The sequence below is a fragment of the Panulirus ornatus genome, chromosome 20 (genome assembly GCF_036320965.1).
Source record: "Panulirus ornatus isolate Po-2019 chromosome 20, ASM3632096v1, whole genome shotgun sequence".
NCBI classification, from domain to species: Eukaryota; Metazoa; Arthropoda; class Malacostraca; order Decapoda; family Palinuridae; genus Panulirus; species Panulirus ornatus.
Genome location: NC_092243.1, coordinates 60276543 through 60299453, shown reverse-complemented (window position 1 = coordinate 60299453; position 22911 = coordinate 60276543). Strand labels below are relative to the sequence as shown.

Below are 22911 nucleotides of genomic sequence, written 5' to 3'. Positions count from 1 at the left end.
CTTAGGTACGATGTCTTGCAGCTGACTTTCAGATATCAGGTCAAGGATTTCACCATCCTAATTTTGCTTTGTACCATCGTGTTCATACAATAATATCTGTCTAGGCCTTGACCTGGATGATCTATACGACTTGCCCTTCGCCCTTCGGTATAAAGCACGCCCCTCAAGAACCCTGGCTTTGAAGAGAGAATCCAGTCTCTCACCAAGTGCAAGACAGTCGTTCCAAAAAGTGACCCCTTGATTTCTTTACGACCCTTGACGTTCACTAGCACACTTGCCGTCCATAAGCAACATTTTCCTCATCAGGAAAGGCACTGTTCAATATGGCATACCCTTAGGTATCAGAATGTAACGTTGGCAGATTATGCAATTAATGGGGAGGTATTCATATTCTGTCTTAAGACAAGGGCCGGTGCCATGGTAAGGCCTAGGAAATCTTTAACAGTATCGTTTGAACATGCAATGATTACGGATTACTCTTGAGGTACTCGCCTACAGCTAAGAGCTAAATAAGACCTAGTCTGGATGCCAACGTAAATGATACTAACCAAGATGTGGGCGTCGCTGGGGATACCACTAGGGATGACTCTATACAGTCCCGAGTCCTTAACTCCCTGCTGGGCCAGGTCCGAACAGTCGCGCGGATAGAAACATTCTGTAAAGTATATATATATATATATATATATATATATATATATATATATATATATATATATATATATGGATACACTTATATCCCTCAACTGAGATGTTTTTATATAAGGAAATCAATATAATGGTACAACGTATTTCATATGCCCTTTACATTATCAATCCACAGTATATTCTATTATCTTAACATATAAACACGTGTATATCTGTCTATGTACAGCATGTCTTTCTGTGTTGGTGAGGGAGGAGAAAAATACAAAAACCTTTATAAAATGTTGCAAACCCGAGTCGCGTTCACCAAGCAAGAGTGAAGTGGCCTTAGCCCTCTTTTTCTCTCAAAAAATCAAGCATTAATATAGTTAATCTACACCTCAAACTGAGCCAGTTTTGCGCTTCTAAGTAGTTGTTATTACAGAGCCTGCCCGAAACTATGATCCTTACCTCATCCTCCAACCCTAAGCATCTAGGTTAAGTAGTCTTATACTGCGAACTCTGCCCATTCCTGCCCAACACTAGCCAAATGGTCTTCAGACCTTTTACTATCTTTAATCCTAACCACTTACTGTCACACACATCCTGCACCACTGTCCAACGACGATCCTTACATTCTTGCACTTGGCTAACAGACCCTGACATCCAAGAGTAGGGACTCTGGCACAAGTGGTAGAAACCATAAGTCACTTTTTGTGTGCCGCTTGTTATTGTTATCGTCAGTGCTCTGGCTAAAGATGGAACATGAGGAACAGCGGAACACGTTTCCCATGGAGACTCGCGATCTGTCAACATAGAATCATGGTCCAATGAAAGGAAAGGAAAAGCTAGTTAGTATATGTAAATAGGTTGCTGCTGGTGCTGCTTACCATAATATTTCAAACCAATATTTCTGGGCACAATTACGCTTTGATATTCACTGAAAAGTCTTAAATCTTATTCATCGAGGTAGCGAGGTAGGGTTAAGAACAGAGGACTGGGCCTTTGAGGGAATATCCTCACCTGGCACCCTTCTCTGTTCCCTCTATTAGAAAACTAAAAAAAAAAAAAAAAAAAAGGGGGGGAGGATTTCCAGCCACCTGCTCCCTTCCCTTTTAGCCGCCTTCTACGACTCGTAGGGAATACGTGGGAAGTATTCTTTCTCCCCTATCCCCAGGGATAATATATATATATATATATATATATATATATATATATATATATATATATATATATATATATACATATATATATATATATATATATATATATATATATATATATATATATATATATATATATTTTTTTTTTTATACTATTCGCCATTTCCCGCGATAGCGAGGTAGCGTTAAGAACAGAGGACTGGGCCTTTGAGGGAATATCCTCACCTGGCCCTCTTCTCTGTTCCTTCTTTTGGAAAATTAAAAAAAAAAAAAAACGAGAGGGGAGGATTTCCAGCCCCCCGCTCCCATATATATATATATATATATATATATATATATATATATATATATATATATATATATATATATATATATATATATATAACTGTGATATACATATAGCTCTTGTCAAAGAGGAGATTCTTAATAGGAGAAAGAACAGGTACTTGGAGAACTTGTGGCTAAATGTAATAAATGGAACGCCCTAATGCTTCTAAACATTCTCTGAGGGAAAATGAAAATATGAAACAGATAAGTACACAAACCTCATCCTCACCATGAGCATACCCACAAATCCTACATACAGTGAACATGTAACACCCAGCAACGAAGTACAGACCCTTACACATTCGACAAGCACGACGTCAAACAATGACCTCTTCAACTAGCATCCGGATCGTTATTCCGTAATGCACAGCATGGATATAAAACTCAACCACAGCATACGCTGCTTACCTACGCAGTAAGCGTCTGGCTGGTTCCACGATCCATTGTTGAGGCACACTGCGACTAACATCTCGTTTCCGGTGTTCCACACTTGTCTCAAATGGTCTGAACAAATAAACAGTTTCTCTCCGTTTATTCCTGTGATCGACATGGCCCTCATTTCATTCGGCAGGGGATCTGAAGGGCACTGCGCCCAAACTCCTGCCAGCGTACCTGGTAGATTAAAAAGGAGTTAATCATTAGTCCAGTTACTGACAAGTTGGTCACAACCCAGTTGTCCAACTCTGAGCGAATATGTGACCATTGCATCTGTGAGAAAAACTTCCATAGTACAGTATTCTGATCACGGATCGAACGCAAGGTGATGGGATGTAAGATTCTTTGTTACGTTGGAGGCTCCGGACATGGACGAAACTCTATATCACGATCTGGCCTTAATTGAAATATGAGGAAATTAATGAAAGAGAAAAGAATAATTAAGGAAAAGTATATACGAATTTCAGAGGAAGTGAAAAACCTTAAAAAAAAAAAAAGTGCCACGTCATAGCTATCAGGAAAATACTTGAGGGTAGAGTTCCAAAGCTTCGAGGTGTAGGAATAGAAACAGCTATGAAAATGGCCACACAATAATCATGTATAAGCAAAAACTGCTGAATAATATATAAAAACAAAAGATGACCTTTCAAACAGGGGTCAGGACTGCAATGATTAATGTTAAGTCATGCGAAACCCACTAACACTAAAACAGTATATGTGGTCTTAGTTCATCCTTAACATCTTAAATAGGTGGTAAATATTTTTTGGGTTTTTGGATGTAGCTTGACGATTACGGTCCTAATTAGCCTAACTGTTAACAGGCCTAAAGCCACGTAAATAATACCAAACATCATAGCAAAAAAAAAAAAAAAAAATCATACGAAGTATTGAAAATAATTAACGCAAGAAATACGGAGTTTCTTTCAAGACATATAACCGTAGGTTTAGGACATAACATGGATGGTGTTGCACAATAACACCAGAACAATACATATATTCGGGGTCCATCATCATCTGCGGTGTTACATTGTTTGTGGGTCCCAAAATATCACAATTACTCACTAATATTCCCTTATCATGTACAGAACACCAGAATATTTCCATGAACTTTAGCGTTTAGCTAAATTAAAAGACCTTTGATATCTAAACAAAGTCAGGACTTTAATGATACAAGAAGGGGGGTTCTTTAGCAGTGTCCAGTGGGAAGGGAATGAAAGGTCTACACATCCAAATCATGTCCTTTTTGTCTTTAATAATGCTGACGTAGTAAGCCAGTCTATCACGCTCACTGCAAATACCATCCGTTATTCATACTCTTTGCTTGCTAATCTATACATATTGTTCTGAAAACCACTATGTTACAAAGCGATTTCTTACAAAAACTAAACTGAATGTAATAAAAAATGAAATGTTCTTGATGGAAGTTCGCTGCCGTGCCACTAGCAGAGATATTGCCACAGACTTACCGGCTGTGTATGGCTCGTTAAATCACTTGGTTATAGGCATAATGATAAAAAGAAAAATCCTAAAAAGGAGTTTATTAATGTGTGCATTATAAGAATGTAACAGGTCGAGGTACCAACTGACCAGCTGGAAATCATATTACACGTACCAGCGATAACCATGGCGGTAGTCGCTGCACGCCACCACCTCTCCATGGCCGTCTAGCTCCTGTTACCTCCACTTCCGGATCCTGCAACACTAATCTATCCGGCCAAGAGGACGAACCCCTTTGTACAGACTGAATAGTGAAAAGATCGACGGGGAAGAAGTGCCAACCTTACTAAACCACTTTCGCCTGTTCACTGGCGTATATGGACCGACGAACAGCAGTTGCTGTATTGTCGTTGACCTAAAAAGCGCACGCGCAAATTTGTCTCGGTACAGGATGAATTTACAATAACTTATCCATTCCTCTTTTGAATTAATTACATTACATATTGTGATTATACTTTTTATATGCTCCAGTGTTTCTTTCGGCATGAATTGTCGTTTGCACCTTTATATTAGTTCATTATAAGTTCTGTATATTCCTATATAATTCACCAAACAGAAATGCATGTACATTATTATTTATACAGATTTTTTCATGTCGTCTGGGTATTTCTAATAATCTACCTTTTAGCTTTCACAATTTCCATCGACCATCTTATTTTTTTGCAATGGTGTTATGGCTCTCAACACCTAGTGGCTTGAGTAGGTGAAAGAGCTGGAGGCAAGTTTTTACCGTGATGATTATATCATGTAAACAGAAACTGACCTTAAAAAGTATCTTCTTTACTCCTATCAGTCATACGGTACTGATGCATTCCTAAAACGCGTGACGTTCTTTCTCCGAACTCGGGAATATATGTCAATAGGAAAATTCAACTTTTATCGCCGTTGAAATGTCCGTAAACAGGAACTCAGACATATATATCCAATCTGTTTTGGATGATATTTATAATACTAAACGTAAGAGTAACTTGTTCCCACTTTCAACAACTCCATTTTGAAACTATTTCCCCATTTAGTATAACTAATGGCGAGGTGGTCACTGTTTTCTAGAATTTCTCCTGCCATGCAGAAACACTACTGATTCAATAAAAGATGTTATATTGCTGACAATGGTTGCTTACAAACAACTTAAAAATGTTATTTCCACTAGCTAATCGATCAGTAAGCTGGTTTGGTAGAGTTTTCAATCAAGTTAATTAAACTATTTCAGTTAATGTACTTCAGTCTACAGAATGATTGTTAAATTCACTTCTGATTATAACTTCCTTGTTGTTCAAAATTGATTTTATTTTACCACATAATTATGCCATTTTCATTATTGAAGCTCAATATATGACACCAAAATGTGGCACATTTTTATTTATGTCAGTTACATTTGTTTATGTAGAGCAAAAATTATCAATACCCAACTCCACATGGTCTGTAATTGAACAATTTATATCCAGGTATTGTTTATTCAGACAGTAAATCTTTGTCCTCCACATTTACATGTTTCTGAAAATGTTACTCTTCTTTTTGAAGTCATTCATTTATTCGGTTCAAAATTATCTTTCTGAGGTCATATATTCATTAGCATACACTTAACATAACTGACTGCAATTTCTGAAACCCAGGACATCAACTGTCTACGCCAAACTTGTTTACATCACTGCTAGTATGTCCATCAGCGACCACACCCTCTTTAGCCTTATCTCCAGCCAAATTACATGGGGTTGGGATATCCTCCCTACCTAGACTAGGTAACCAAACTCAAAATTATGTGTCCTCTATAATCTGGGTAATATAGATTTAACATATCTCTTGGTCACCATGTCAGTATTCTCCTACCTCGAATGCCTAACATTTTCATCCAAAGCCCTTCATTGATAAGATTTTCTTATTCTATTCAAAAGGAAGCTGTCCCTGTCATAAGGGATTCTATTATCACCAAAGTGATCCCATAAATCTACGAGAAGAGGAAGCAGGAGAAAAGTGTACCCAAGATAAAGATGATAGCAATGGACAAAACAGAGGAGGAGGAGACAGAGAAAAGAATGGAAGAAGAAGAAGAGGGAGCAAAAAAAGAAGAAAGGGAGACATTAAAAGATGAGGCAGACATGTAGGAGGGAGGAAAGGGATTGCATAAAAAGAAGCAGATGGGATGTACAGAAAGGATGAAGGAGGCAAAAAAGAAGACAGAGGAGGAGGCAAACAAAAATGAGAGAAATCAGCAAGAAAGGTGTGATTGCCTTGCAATAAAAATTTGGTGAAAAAGTCAGAATTTCTTAATAGTTTATAATTCATAAACAACACATGACAGGTATTCACAAACTGGAAAAGCATATCCTCAACAGAACTAATTCTGCCCATGGAAGATCTGCTGAATTATAGAGATAACTTCAATCTTTTGCAACAAACACAGAACAAGAGAGAATCAAAAGTAAATGTAGTGGATGTTAGCCTTCCTTGAACCATTTACAAAAGGACAGATAATGACAAAATCAAATTTAGGAATAAGTTTCAAGATTTAAATGCACGACATCTCACAACACTAGAGTGGCATTCATACATTACACAAAATGAAACTAAAATAAAACTTTTCTTCAATAATTCTGAATCAAAACCAACTTCTTATACACCATGAAAATAAAATTGCTTCTTATTCAATATTAGGTCTATGAAAAAAAATTGACAAACATTTTGAAATAAAAAAAGCTTCTTGAACCCAACATAATGATACATTTCAGATGACAATAAGTGATTAAAGGAGAGCACTAGTTTAGCAGTTATGGGAATATTCAAGACAGTATTAGTTAAACCTTTTAAGCATGGCAGTAAGATACTTGATTACAAAAGTACAAACCTTGGGTATAATGACCTGGCCTTGGACCTAACCATTGTGGTTCAAGACAAAAGCTTGGATCATAGCATTTTTCTCAAAGGCCATTACCTTCATTCTCAAGGGGTAACATGGAGGCATTATAAACTACTTTAGAAATCCAAGTATTCAGCGTATGACTTTGAACAAGACTGTCTCCAGGAGAGAGGTAATTTGGTAGGTGAGGTGAGCAAGCAGTAGCTTCAGGTTTAGTGAGGCTTGCTGTAAGCCTCCAGCATGTCCCTAAGCTTGGTCACTCCTGATTCCAACTGGCTCAGCTCCATAGCCAGGCAAGCATTACGGCCTGATACCTGAACCAATTCTGTTGTTTTTATGCTGGTTCATTAAATCATATACCTAAAGATAGTAAAGCTAAACATTGTTTTGTGGAAGTACACATATGAAGGAGTGAAGACATGGTACGCACATACAAGGTCACGAGACAAGATAACATGAGTTTGAAACTCTCTCCCCATTAGAGGCAAAAAATAATCACATACAGGACTGTACTCACACTCATACAATCCTAAACACATATTCATGGATTGGTAGGAATGGGTAAAGAGCTGGAATTCAGGATCTCGTCAGGGAAAATGCACTTAAAATTGCTGGGGTTGTGGCAATAAAGCTTACTACAGAGATAATATATCATCAGCTCTACCCAAAATAGTATATGATAATGGATAAAAAGAAGAATGTTTGGCCCTCCTAAAAAATAGAAAACCTCAAGCTTCAGGAAACAGCTGAAGATGGCCCATTCAGACAATACATAATGGGAAGAGTAACTGCAGAAAAGAAGTGCACAATGGTGATAATATCATATCAGCCTCCACAGAAGCTTGAAGGTCCGGAACAAGTATGCAGAGATGGTGAGGTACTGATGGGATATTTCAATCACACGAAGATAGACTGAGGGAAGCTGGATTCTCATGGTGAAAGACAGTTATGGAGTTTAAAAGTTCTTACTAATGCAAATACGAAAATTTCACACAACAGGATGTCAATGAACAGACTAGATCAGAGGGACTGATGCTTCATCATTACTAAACCTTATCTTCACACATATAACATCAATCAAAAACAGTGATCATGTAATGCTTATGTTTGATGATGTGGTCAATGACGACGTTAAAAGAACAAAGATGAAACAAAATTTAAAGAGGAGAAAAGATTATGAATACTACACAAAACTTAATAATTACTATTGTAATATAAATTGGATAATGGACTTCAGTAGCTGCCAGAAACCAAGGCACTGTGCTGAAGAGCTCTGGGAAATCTATAATGATGTAGTATGGACTTGGGTACCTCCAGCCTCAAATACTAAGGGAAAGTTAAGAATGAGGTTGGAATGGTTCAACACAAGAAATCAAAAGCACAGGAGCTTCAAGACATACTGTGACAAAGATGTAGTCAGAACTCCAACCAGCTGTTTGTAGGTATGAGACAGCAAGATATGACTTTAGCAAGGAGGAATAAAGAAAATTTGAGAAGGATATTATGGAAAAAGCAGGAGAAAATTCAAAACTTTTCAATAAATTCATCAGAAGTAAGTTGTTAGAAGAACAGCAACTCATCAGTCTAAGGGATTCAGAAGGAAGAGTTTAGAAGATGAGGTAAGGATAAAAGAGGAAATGCATGAAAAGATCAAAACTATTTTCATAGTGGAAGAAAATACAGCTCCAACACCAATAAGATGAAATTTCTTGTGGAAGAGGTTTTAAGATGTCTAAAAAGGACATTTACAGAACACTAAAAATGGTCTTGACCTACACAAGGCTCATAGTCCTGATGATTTTTCACCATATGTGTTGATGTGTCCAAATACAAATGAAAAACCTCAAAAAACTGTTCAAGATGTTGCTGGAGGAAGGCAAAAGCTTAAGGAGTGGAAAAAGACTAACATCATACCTATCTATGGGAAAAGAGACTGAGAGGGGCATTGGACTATAATCCAGTCTCCCAGATGAGTGTGGTCAGATGCTTTCCTCCAGAGGAGAAATTACCTCAGAGACAGCACAGTTTTGGGGAATAAGGTCATGTACTGAACCCATTCAACTTTAGATTTCTATGATAGAGTGAGCTCAGTTTTAAACAAATGAGAAGGCTGGGTAAATTGTTTGTATCTGGAGTGAGAGATAGCATTTGATAATATACTATATATGAGTCTTACTAAAGAAGCTAGATCATCTGGTAGGAATAAAGAGGTAACTCCTTCAATGATACCAGATTATATGTGATGAAGGGAAAAATAGATATAGGTTAGAAAAGCCTTCTTGAAATGGGTTGAAGTTAACAGTGAAGCGCTACAAGGTTCTGTTCTGGGAGCATTTTTCTTCCTAATTTGTCAATGACTTGCCCAAAGGTATAGACTCCTAACTGAACTTGTTTGCAGATGATACACAGATCATGAGGGAAGAGAAAATCAACCATGATTATATGAACTTTCAAGGGGACCCAAATAGACTTAAAAAGTTTGTTTGATACACACTATCCAGTAAATGTAAGGTAATATGGATGGGGAAAAGTGTAAGAATTCAATATATCATTAAGAGAGATGGGTGATTATTGGTGCTTATACAGCTGGTCATGAGAAGAAAAATCATAAAAGGCAAGTGTTTTGGGAGCAGCTCAGTAAGTGTGTCAGAAGCTTTGATGCACGAGACCGGGTTTTACTAATGGGTGATTTAAATGTGAAGGTGAGTAATGTGGCAGTTGAGGGCATAATTGATGCACATGGGGTATTCAGTGCTGTAAATGGAAATGGTGAAGAGCGTGTGGATCTGTGTGATGAAAAAGACTGGTGAATGGGAACACCTGGTTTAAAAAGAGAGATATACATAAGTATGCGAGTAGGAGAGATGGTCAAAGGGCATTATTGGATTACGTGTTAATTGATAGGTGTGTAAAAGAGACACTTTTGGATGGTATTGTTCTGAAAGGGGTAGCTGGAGGGATGTATGACCACTTTCTTGTGGAGGCAAATGTGAAGATTTGTAAAGCTTTTCAAAAAAGAAGAATGTTGGGGAGAAGACAGTGGTGAGAGTAAGTGAGCTTGGAAAGGAGACTTGTGTGAGGTAGTACCAGAAAATTGAATATAGAATAGCAAAAGATGAAAGCAAATGATGTGAGGGAGTGGGTGAGGAATGGGATGTATTTAGGGAAGCAGTAATGGCTTGTGCAAAAGATGCAACGCATGAGAAAGGTGGGAGATGGGCAGATTAGAAAGGGTAGTGAGTGGTGGGGTGAAGAAGTAAAGTGGTTAGTCAGAGAGAAAAGAGAGATAATGGATGATACTTGCAAAGAAGGAGTGCAAATGTCTAGGAGATGTATAAAAGAAAAAGGCAGGAGGTCAAGAGAAAGGTGCAAGGGTTAAAAAAGAGGAAAAATGAGAGTTGAGGTGAGAAAGTATCACCAAATTTTAGGGAGAATAAAAAGATGTTTTGTAAGGAGGTTATTAACATGCATAAGACAAGAGAACAAATGGGAACATCGATGAAATGAGCAAGTGAGGAAGTAATAACGGACAGTGATGAAGTGAGAAGGAGATGGAGTGAGTATTTTGAAGGTTTATTGAAGGTGTTTGATGATAGAGTGGTAGATATACAGGTGGTGTGCGGAGTGAGAGGGTCAGGGAGAAAGGTTTGGTTAAGAGAGAAAAGGTAGTGAAACCTTTGCAGAAGATGAAATCTGGCAAAGCAGAGGGTTTGGATGTTATTGCAGTGGAATTTATCAAAAAAATAGGGGGTGACTTTGTTGTTGATTGGTTGGTAAAGATATTCAGAGTATGTATGGACCATGGTGAAATGCTTAAGGTTTGGCGGAATGCATGCATAGTGCCCTTGTACAAAGGCAAAGGGGATAAAGGTGTGTTCAACCTACAGAGGCATAAGTTTGCTGAGTATTCCTGGGAAATCATACTGGAGGGTATTGACTGAGAGGGTGAAGGTATGTACAGAGCATCAGACTGGGGAAGAGCAGTGCGGTTTCAAAAGTGGTAGAGGATGTGTGGATCAGGTGTTTGCATTAAAGAATGTGTATGAAAAATACTTAAAAAACAAATGGCTTTGTATGTAGCATTTATGGATCTGGAGAAGGAATATGATAGGGTTAATAGAGATGCTTTGTGGAAGGTCTTACGGGTATATGGTGTGGGAGGTAGGTTGCTAGAAGCAATGAAAAGTTTTTACCAAGGATGTAAGGCATGTGTATGAGTAGGAAGAGAGGCAGAGTAATTGGTTCCCAGTGAATGTCGGTCTGTGGCAGGGGTGTGTAATGTCCCCATGGTTGCTTAATTTGTTTATGGATGGGGTGGTTAGGGAGGTAAATGCTAAAGTTTTGGAGAGAAGGGTGAGTATGCAGTCTGTTGGGGATGAGAGGGCCTGGGAAGTGAGTCAGTTGTTGTTCGACGATGATAAAGCTCTAGTGGCTGATTGGAGTGAGAAACTGCAGAAGTTAGTGACTGAGCTTGGAACAGTGTGTGAAAGGAGAAAGCTGAGAGTAAATGTGAATAAGAGCAAAGGTTATTAGTTTCAGTAGGGTTAAGGGACAAGTTAATTGGGATGTAAGTTTGAATGGAGAAAAACTGGAAGTCAAGCATTTTAGATTGGGAGTGAACGTGGCAGCAAATGGAACCATGAAAGCAGAAGTGAGTCACAGGGTGGGGGGAAGGGGCAAAGATCTTGGGAACGATGAAGAATGTGTGGAAGGAAAGAATGTCATCTGAGAGAGCAAAAATTTGTGTATTCGAAGGAATAGTAGTTCTAACAATGTTATATGGTTGCAAGGCACAGGCTATAGATAGGGTTGTACAGATGAGGGTTGATGTGTCGGAAATGAAATGACCGAGGACAAAATGTGGTGTGAGATGGTTTGATCGAGTAAGTAATGAAAGGGTAAGAGAGATGTATGGAAATAAAAAGAGTGTGGTTGAAAGAACAGAAGAGGGTGTGTTGAAGTGGTTTGGACACATGGAGAGAATGAGTAACGTTAGATTGACAAAGAGGATATATGTGTCAGAGGTGGAGGGAACAAGGAGAAGCAGGAAACCAAATTGGAGGTGGAAGGATGGAGTGAAAAAGATTTTGAGTAATCAGGGCCTGAACATATAGGAGGGTGAGGGGCATGCAAGGAATAGAGTGAACTGGAACGATGTGGTATACCGGGATCGACGTGCTGTCAGTGGACTTAACCAGGGCATATGAAGCGTCTGGGATAAACCATGGAAAAGTGTGTGGGGCTGGATGTGGATAGGGAGCTGTGGTTTCATTGCATTACACATGACAGCTAGAGACTAAGTATGAAAAACGAAGAATGGCCTATCCACTCATATACACATATATATACGTACATGCCCATACAAGCACATATACATACATATACATATCAACATATACATACATATACATATATACACATGTACATATTCATGCTTGCTTGCCTTCATCCATTACTGTCACTACCCCGCCACACAGAAAATAGCATTGCTATCCCCCGCTTCTGTGAGGTAGCTCCAGTAAAACTGACAAAAAGGCCACATTCGTTCACACTCGGTCTCTAGCTGTCATGTGTAATGCACCAAAACCATAGCTCCCTATCCACATCGAGGCCCCACAGACATTTCCATGCTTTATGGTTTACCCCAGACACTTCACATGCCCTAGTTCAGTCCACTGACAGCACGTCAAATACCGGTATACCACATCATTCCAATTCACTCTGTTCTTTGCATACCTCTCAACAAATAAAACTGAAAAAGTATCGGAAACAAGATGGCTGAGACAACTGTAAATATGATAAAGATGGCAACAGCAGTACCTGTTCAATGTCAATCTTGAGGCGTGCCTCGTGGTCCTCTTTGCGCCGCTTGTAAACACGTACATCCTGGTGGGCCCGGTTCACTTCCTCCTCCAGGCTTCTCAGCATCTTGTTCTTGTCAGTCATCTCATTACACACATGAGAGACAGGACAGAAAAATGCACATTTAGAATCCAGCAATGATATTTTGACTGAAATATCGTAAGTGAAAATGGAGCATTTCATTATCTCTAACCAAAAATAAAATTGGTTGTCAGCTGCCAGGACACTTTGGAAGACGTCAGGGGTATAAATGACATGTGAAGATTGGCAATACAGCAACAGCAGTTACATCACCCAACAACAGCAGAACCACATACAGCAAAAATTAAACATGTACACTTAAGACGTAAAATACAGCTTTTGCCGAATATCAATAAAAGGAGTGGGAGGAGGGGTGGGTGGACACCCTTTTCTGTTATAATCAAGTTTCTGAAAGTCAGAACAGGAGCCAAGTGAGGAGTGCTCATCCTCAAGTTGGGATGTCTGAATGTGTATGAATGTAACCAAGATGAGAAAAAATGAGATGGGAAGCATGTTTCAGAGAGTAACCTGGATGTTCTAGCTCTTTGCGAAATGAAACTCAAGGGTAAGGAGAAAGAATGGTTTGGGAATGTCTTTGGGGTAAAGTCAGATTAGAGTGAGGTAACAGTTCTGTTAAAGGAGTTGCAGAAAAGTGAAAGTGGGTAAAGAGAGGTGGGTAATCATTAGTGCTTATGCTTATGCAACTTCCCATGGGAGTAATGAGAGAAAGAGAGGGGTAAGTGCTTTGGGAGGAGCTGACTGCATCAGCAATTTTGATGCAAGAGACTGGGTGTTAGTGATGGGTGATATGAATGTAATATTGGGCAATGTGGCAGTTGAAGGCATAATTAGGGGGTATAAGATATTCAGTGATGTGGATGAAAATGGTGATTAGCTTGTGCTGGTTTGGTCACATGGAGAAAATAAGTGAGGAAAGATTGACAAAGAGGATATATGAGTCATAGGTAGAGGGAACGAGAAGCAGACGACCAAACTGGAGGTGGAATGATGAAGTGAAAAGGATTTTGAGCGATCAGGGCCTGAATATACAGGAGGATGAAAGGCATGCAAGGAATAGAGTGAACTGGAATGATGCAGTATACCGGGATCAACGTGCTGTCAATGGATTGAACCAGGGCATGTGAAGCGTCTGCGGTAAACCATGGAAAGCTTTGTGGGGCCTGGATACGGAAAGAGAGCTGTGGTTTCAGTGCATTACACATGACAGCTAGAGACTGAGTGTGAATACATGTGGCCTTTTTTGTCTTTTCCTTGTGCTACCTCGCCTGGGTGCGGTGTGGGGGAGGATGCTATTTCATGTGTGGCGGGGTGGCGACAGGAACGGATGAAGGCAGCAAGTATATATGTATATATGTATATGTCTGTGTATATGTATGCATACATTGAAATGTATAGGTATGTATATGTGCGTGTGTGGGCATTTATGTATATACATGTGAATGTGAACTGTACAGCAGGAGGGTAGAGTGCCCTGTAATTCATGGAAAAATGGTACAGGAATCCAAAATAACAAGAGAGGTTACAGTATCACATTTTGAGTAGATAAAGTGTCTCTAAACTTAGGGTGAACTAGTCATTCATGGTAAGAGAGGGTACAGTAGACAAATATATATATAAACACTCACTATACCTTTACATTATACACCCCAAAAAATGGTTTGAGGCATGGTTGTACAGTACCTGCTGCTCAAGCTCCACACACTGCTGCCTGAGAGTGGAGACCTGGGATCGGAGGCCGTGGAGTGTGCTGGGCACATGGCTTAGGGAGATACAACTGTCCCTGAGCGAGCCAACTACCTGGCGGGAATGCATCAAGGACACCTCCTCAGGAGCAGTTCCCTGCTGCTGCTGCTGGATCAGCTCCCATGATTTTATCCGCTGCAGTGCCACCTTTGCCACTGCCTCTATTCGTGCTGTGTCCTCTTTCACCAAATCTTCCTCATAGCCCAACTCCTTCACACGCTTGCAGGCCTCCTTGATCCTACACTGGGAAACCATTCTTTGCTCCTCACACTTTTTCAGCTGGTGGCGGACTGAGTGCTTACGGCTTTCTAAAGAGTTCAGTTCCTCAAGCAAGTGGTCCCGCTGCTCCCGGGCCTTCTGCAACACCTTTGCCTGCTGGACTGCTATTGCTTCCACCACCGCCAACTCCTTGTCCACCTTCTGTGCCTCCTTACATAGCTTGCTGATGCACTCCTCCTTGGGAAATATGACAAATTTCTTCTAGATGATCAATCGTGACCAATGCAATCTGTGGCATTATATTTTTTACGTCAACTTTTTTCATTAAACAGAAACCTTTACACTCTAGAAACATTCATTTTAGATCTATAGAACAACTTTTAATCTAACTCTGCTTCTATCAAACATGTGATTTTCTTGATACCATTAACTAATTCAAATCTAACAAGCATGGGAAACATTAAAAATATGTAGGAGGTAACAACATACTCCATCATCCACCACACAATGTGCAAGAAGGGAAACATGTTCCACTGTCCACTGAACAATGTGCAAGAGGAGACAACACACCACCATCCATCATACAATGTGCAATAGGGGATGCAGTAATCCACCGTCCAACACACAATGTGCAGGATATGACAATATACTACACCTTCCAACACACAATGTGAAGGTGGGATGCCATACAATGTGCAAGAAGGGGCAGCATGCTCACCCATCCACCACCAAATGTGCAAGGGGACAACATAATCTACCGTCCACATATAAGGTGCAAGATGGGACAACAAACTCTAACACCCACCATACAATGTGCAAGAGGAGACAATGTGCTTTACTAAAATGCAACGTCCACCCACTGCTGAGCCTCCCCCACACTCACAACATATGATCTGTCTCCACAAAAGAACATGCATGCTTCACATGCACAGACATTATACCTATAACAAATCATGAGTATAAAGGCAACCTAAGGAGTTATTTGGTAAAAGACTCCTTAATCAATTCACCTACATCATTTAAAAGAACTACATCATCCAAAAAAATTATCCCACAGGAGCAATTTGGGTCAAAGGAACAAAGCTTAAAACAACATCCCCATAAAGGACAAATTGGTTATTAAAAACACACACACACACACACACTCACACACACATGGGCCATCGTGATGCAGTGGTTAGTGTAAAATGACCATAAGTTAACACAGCTAAGCCCTGGGTGGACATGGGTTCAAAACCCGGGCATGGCAGATGGCCTACACATAACCCAGGTGTTCATCCTCCTCCTGGGACTAGTTGATATATGGGTACCTAGCTTAGGCTGGTGTGATTGTTCACAAGAGTAAATACATGGCACATATATAAACAAGATTAAGAAATGAGGCAATACTAGAGTAAAACTCTTTCCCTGTAATACACAAATAATAATCACACTTTAGGAAAACAGACGGAGGAGACAAATTATCTGCTGGCAAGTATAAGAATAGCTTTCAATATACAGATAACATATCACAAGCTTTTCATATTATGGACCACCATGGTGTAGTGCTTAGAAATGCTGACCATGACAAGCACGGGCCACACAAGGGACGAATCCTGCCTGGTTAAGGCAGCTGGGCCAGAGTTGACCCAACTATTTATCCTCCCCTAGGAACCGATTGATAATATGGCTATCTGACAAGCTAGTTTATATATATTTTTTTCAATGCTTGATTGCCGTTTCCCAAAACTGAGGTAGCGCTAGAAACAGAGAAAAGCTGCAATCACTCATCCATTCACTTGCATTTCTTTATGACCTGTGTTTACTCCTCTGAAATCTTTGTCACCAATGTAACAGGTGATTTTATGAGCTGGGGAATTTACTCTTTACACTTAAGATCAATCTTTCGGTATAACACAAATCACTGGCGACTGGGTTCTGAAGGACAGGGAAAATGTGGGGTTAGATACATACCGTAAAATACCAGGTTTAAAAATGCACACATAAATAATAAGTTTAAATAGTGCTGATTTTAAATAGTGCTGACGGTACACTGACTTCAGATTTCTGAGACTTCAGTCAGCCAAGGACATAACCCCTCCCTTACAAATATGGACATTTCTAACACTAACCAACCAATCTTGTACAAGAAGACCCCTTTCTCAACAATATCTGTAGACGTGTACACACAAACTTTTACTACCGATAAGCAGATTATGGATGCTTTCAGAAATCGAAAACTTACAAGCATATTTCCTGATTTACTCTCCATAAGGCAAAATTTGAGAAGAACAAAGCTGTGCTGCACAACAATTTCTCACCATGCACCAACGACCTGTTGAATTTCAATGTTGGTGAAAATAACGTCAATATCTGAAAATATACCAATAAGTAAGTTGGAAACATCGAATTATATATATTATTTATGAATACATAATTTGGATTACATGTACATCTTTACCGAGAGAGAAGTAATAAATATGGCACCATTTTTACCCAGGTTGTGAAAGTTAGGTTTGACAGTTCAAAGTACTTAATACGATGCTGCTCAATTAATACCCTTCCATATAATTTCCCAGGAATACTCAACAGACTTATGCCTCTGTAGTTTGAACATTCACTTTTATCCCCTTTGCCTGAGGACAATGGCACTATGTATGCATTCTGCCATTCCTCAGGCACTTCACCATGAGCCATACATCCAGTGAATATCCTTACCAACCAATCAACAACACAGTCATCCACTTTCTTATCAAATTCTACTGCAATACCATCCAAACCTGTGCCTTGCCGGATTTCATCTTCCGCAAAGCTCTTCCTACCTCTTCTCTCTTTACCACACCAATCTCCCTGACCCTCTTACTTTGCACACCATCCCGACTAAATTTACGGAAATGAGACGTAATAAGAAAGTAAGAATTCATTTACGAAATCAAATGGCTGAAAAAAAGCTATATTAGTAATGAATGAAAGGCCGTTCGCCCTTCAATATAAGTTATGATATACATGAAGGAAAAAAGCTAGAGATGTTTAATTTCCAATAAATAGTTGGTACTATTATGGAGCATATTTGTCGTACACTCACACTAGTGGGTACGAGATGTTGGCTCATATTTTTCTTTGGGTTACACGCTTTCTTCTTAGGCTCGGGAAACAAGAGTGATGTGATCAGTTTCAAGTATCACATAATGATTTGAGATTGGAAAAGGTGGGTATAATTGGATAAGCACAGGGGGAAGGGAGACGCTGTCTTCCACACATAAATAATTCACTGAAGGTTAACACTGTATTTCACATTCTTCTTAACAGTATTTCCTCTTACAATCTTTTCAATTCTTCCATTCATCATTTTTCCTTTCTATCAATTTTATCCCATGGAACATAACTTTTTAATGTTCTTACTAACAACGTTATAACAAGGGCCATATGAACAATGAGCGTATATGGCCTGAGAATGAAGGTGGACACTTTATGAAAATTTACTTGTTACGTTGGAAAATAAAATCTTATGTCTTTCCAGAAGGCGTCTTTTATTTTTTCTTGAATATGTTCAAGCTGGAAACGTTTACAACATCCACTGGGAGTAGCTTCTAGTCATTTATTACCCTTATATCCAAGAAGTACATTCTCCCATCTAACCAAGATTGCTGTTGTTTTAAAATCATAATTATGACCTCTCGTAAGTACTTTTTCTGGCTCCAAAAAGGCCTCCCTGTTATCTTAAACCATCCCATGCATAACCTTGAATACTTCCATCTCGTCCCCAGACATTCTTCTGACTGAAGTCATTCCTGACGATTTAAATATCTCAAACCTTCCACGATTCTTGTTGCACGTTTCTGAACTTACTTAAAAATTGCCCATTTATATGAATCAAATCCAGGCGAATGAACGGAATTTCAGTATTCAGGTATAGGTATAATATTGCATGTTTACCATCAAGGTGAAAAAAAAGTCCCTTACTTATGCTGCAACTTACGAAACTTCAACTAATCATTCACCAGGAAACCCAGATCCTTTTCCACTTCCACACTTCTGTCACCACACCTGCAACTGGTTTATGTGAGTGTTGAGGGCTGCTATATCCCAAGTGGAGAACTTTATCAACATCAAATTCGAGCTGCCAGAATTTTTACTAATCACACAATCTATTATTGTCATTGTATAGAGCTTGGTGAGATCCAACTGGACTGAGTGGCAGAGCTTTCTATCATCAGGAACTATTTTCAATTAACCATTGATAGAACCAGGTATAACATCAATGAACATGATACATAGCAAAGGCCCCACCCAGCACACGACTATGAGGAATACCGCTGGTGTTAGGCTGCTTCCCTTTGCCGTTGGAGAAATGCTTGACTTGACAAACGTCGATGCAACAGATTGTGGAAGCAATGGACGCTTTCCGCCATTCCCGAGAAAGTAGTTCGCAATTGAAATGGACGCATTCAAACATTTCGTGCATAACTTTCATTGACATATCGAATGGCCATGAAGTGCGAGTCTCTCATGAACATAGTCGTGCATTTAGGGAAGTCATGATGAGGAAGAAGTATCGGAACATGACAGTTGAAGCTCGACTACTTCTTCAAACGTGTTACTGCTGCTGATCCTACTTCAGTACAACCCTCTACCTGTAAGAGGCCACGGTAGCATCACTGATCCTCAGACGCGGAATAAAAGTTATTCTGGTTCACTACTTTTAATCATGGAATAGAAACTCATCTATCAAACACTTTTAATATTCTAAATTACATCATTCACAATAATTTACAATGTTCATTTTATGTTAGTGTGTTTTCAGACCATAAGTGTGGTTCATTACCGTATCGTGCCTATAATAAACCATTCACATCTAACGGTAAAAAAAAGGCCTTTGAATATTTACTTAGTGATCTTTATGGTAAAATAAGTATCTAGTGAAGCGACACTCCCAGTGTCACTCTGAAAGTCCTTATCCACAGCCAGTTCCATTATCCACATAGGTTCCCCACACAACAACAACTAAACCTTTCGTGACGCCCAGCACCGACACACACCAGCGCCGGGAATTTCTGTCTTTTTTTACTTTAGTGAGAGCTTACTTCTGAATACATAAACCAAATCTAGGACAATAACGAGGTTGTAAGCAAATCAAAACCACAGAATCAGCTGATTTAGTTCAAAGTGTAATTGTAAGCAGTAGATAAAGAATCAATAATTATCTACGAAATCTATGAAATAATAGAATTGTAATTGAAAAAAAAAGGAGAGCTTGTGCCCAGACTCCTCTCCCTCATCAGGCCTATACAGCCCACCTGGCCGACAGCCATAACCCACGCTCCAGATGGTGTGAACGACCTTAGTCCTTTGCATAATCTTACACTCACTACAGAGCCATTCCGGTTGGTAACAATCTACATCTTAGATGGCACCAGTAACACGTCACTCCACATATCAGGTGCGTCTCCTGAACTGATTTAACCTTCGGAAAATCTCGGCTACCGGACAATATCTCAATTGGTTACATGAGATGTCAAGTTCGTCCCTACATCCCGAATCCCTTACGTTGTTTTAAGTGCCAGAAATTTGGCCCCCCCCCCCTTAAAGTCTTGCACTCTCTGCAAAATGCTCCGGAGGGTCATACAAAGGAGGATTGTACGGCTAACAGGATGCTGTATGTTTACTGCGATGGCAATCACCCAAGCTCGGACCGGGACTGTCCCCGGTTCCAGTTTGAGAAAGAAGTATGTACATTTAAAACACAAAATAACATATGGCGAGGCTTGGAGGAGGGTTAAGGAGTCTCGTGAGACCTCTAAACCTAATGAATCCTACGCGTCGGCTCTGAATGTAAGCCGGTTATGCGAACATTCTCGACGCAGACTCCTTGTGACATGCAGACCATCAGTTTCAAGAACCCAGCTCCATCTAACCCAACACCTACACCTAATTCTCCAAACACATTCCATAAATATTATGCCAATACCACATCCTCTCTCCGTCCTAAAGAAAAGAAAGAACAAAACTAATGTCTTTAAACATGGCTAAACTTGAAAAAACTACGTCGCACGTCATTGTTTCAGTACCTCCAACAAAGAGATCTGTGGTTCACAGGGCCTCTTCGTTGGAGGACATAGACTTGATGGTTGCCAGACAATCCATTTCCAGAGACCGTTCATGTCCCCTAGAGGACTCGCCCAAGCCCCGACATTAACGGGATAAGAAATCTGGTCGGTTAAATAACTCTTAAACCAATACGTTCAATATCATCCAGTGGAACTAGGCCTTACGCATAAGCAAACACAACTATAACTGTTGCTTGCACTGTATAGGCCAGCCATGATCTGTTTACAAGAGACCCTTCTAAACGGCACAAAGACCCATTTTAGATAGTTATCACTCATACAGAAGAGACGAGAACCATCAAAGTTTACCTCACACAGAAGTGATTTTAAATTCTACTTTTGACACTGTCGCATGTAGAGTAAAATCTAATGACACATACCTGGCCATCTGTTCAATATATTGCTCCAGCTCCAATGCACTTGATAATTATGAGTTAGACTTGCTTGTTAATCAATTATCTCACCGTAAAGTAGTTTTAGGAGACTTCAGTGCTCATCATTATCAGCGGGGAAAAATCTGGGCAGACGCCAGGGGGGAACAAGTGGTTCATTTCATGATCAATGCCAACCTCTCTTTGAACGATGGTAGTGGAACTCGTGTAGATGACCGGACTGACATTATCTCAGCAACTGATTTCTCCTTGTCATCATCGGATATACTTAACATCACCTGAGGTAATTATAACGACTCCCTGGGAAGTGACCATTTCCCGATGTCTTTCTTATTCACGCGACATTATTACCTAAATATAATTATAAGAAAGCAGACTGGGTGTCATTTACAAGGCAAGCCATCCTTGATATATCCGGTGGTGACACTGATGCAAAAAACCTATGCTGATGATTGCCCACTATGGTACTCTTCGCCTGGTGCACAATTTTTGGCTGAGCGAGTTCAAGCTGCGATTAAGTCGTTTCATCGTTGGGCGCTACACTGGGGATTTAGGTTCTCACCCAACAAAAGTATCGCAGTTATTTTTACCCGAAAAATTAATGTTCCGAGTTTGCCTTTAACGTTAGACAGCAACTCAATTACATTTCGATATACAGTAAAATTCTTAGGCTTGATTTTGATGAAAGACTCAATTGGAAAACTCATGTAGATTATTTAGAAACAAATTACAGTAAAATATTAAATAATCTTAAATGTCTTTCGGGTTCCTTCTGGGAAGCCGACAGAAAATCTTTATTATGATCTATAAGTCCCTGATTACATCTAAGCTTCCACGAGCGAGTATACCCGAGTTGTGATACAGAATAAATGTTTACGAATGTGTCTTGGAGGTCTAACCTGTACCAGAGTTCAACTACTGGAAGTTGAGGCCCATGTACCTCCTCTCCGGCTAAGACGTGAGGTCTTGTCGTGGCAAAGCGGTATTTTGATGGCCAGGAGGAACATTCTTGATTGTTTACAGCTTGTCAACAGAGGCGTCAGGCCCCTGGCCGACTTCCTCGGTGAGAACTCCGGTATTAAGGTGAATTAAATGGACTAGCTGGTTAAAAATTCCTTACCTCCCTGTGGGGTTTCAGAAATCAACATCAAAACGAGCTAGCCTCCACCCAAAATAAAAACAAAAAAAAAAAAAATACATTGAAGAGCGAGGGACAGCAGCGTTTTCGTCAGGTTATCATCGATCACTAACGTTCACTTCTACACCGATGGCTCCAAGACAGATGAACGTGTGGGTGCAAGTGTGTGGTCGTTGAAGCGTTCCCTCGGATACCGCTTGCCGGACCATAAGTCTGTATTTTGCTCTGAATTGTTTGCCATTGATCGAGCCATAGACTATATAATCAATTCAAATCACAATAAAGCAATATTTTGTTCAGTTTATCTTTCTGTTCTTAAAGCAATTGGCTCTGAATATACAGAGTCCTGTGAATTACAGGTCAACATTATCAATAAACTTAATTCGCGTGAAAAAGATATCATCTTGATCTGGGTGCCTAGTCATTGCAATATATACGGCAGTGAGCAGGCAGACAGCTTGGCTAAGTCGACCTTAGAACTCGATGAGGTCGTTCCGATCTCTCGGGAGCTAGGGTCCTGCCTTTCCTTTGG

General features: G+C 39.7%; 1 protein-coding gene across 1 annotated transcript; it reads right to left on the bottom strand.

The window, feature by feature from the left end:
* Positions 1-5402: 5402 nt before the first annotated feature.
* On the bottom strand, positions 5403-17125 carry LOC139755820 (uncharacterized). The gene is made up of 4 exons (XM_071674426.1): positions 16988-17125; positions 14482-15000; positions 12718-12843; positions 5403-7211 (listed from the first exon to the last, which is right to left on the bottom strand). Exons 1-4 carry the CDS (start codon positions 17012-17014, stop codon positions 7110-7112), a joined length of 774 nt encoding a protein of 257 aa, XP_071530527.1. The 5' UTR covers positions 17015-17125; the 3' UTR covers positions 5403-7109.
* Positions 17126-22911: the final 5786 nt, after the last annotated feature.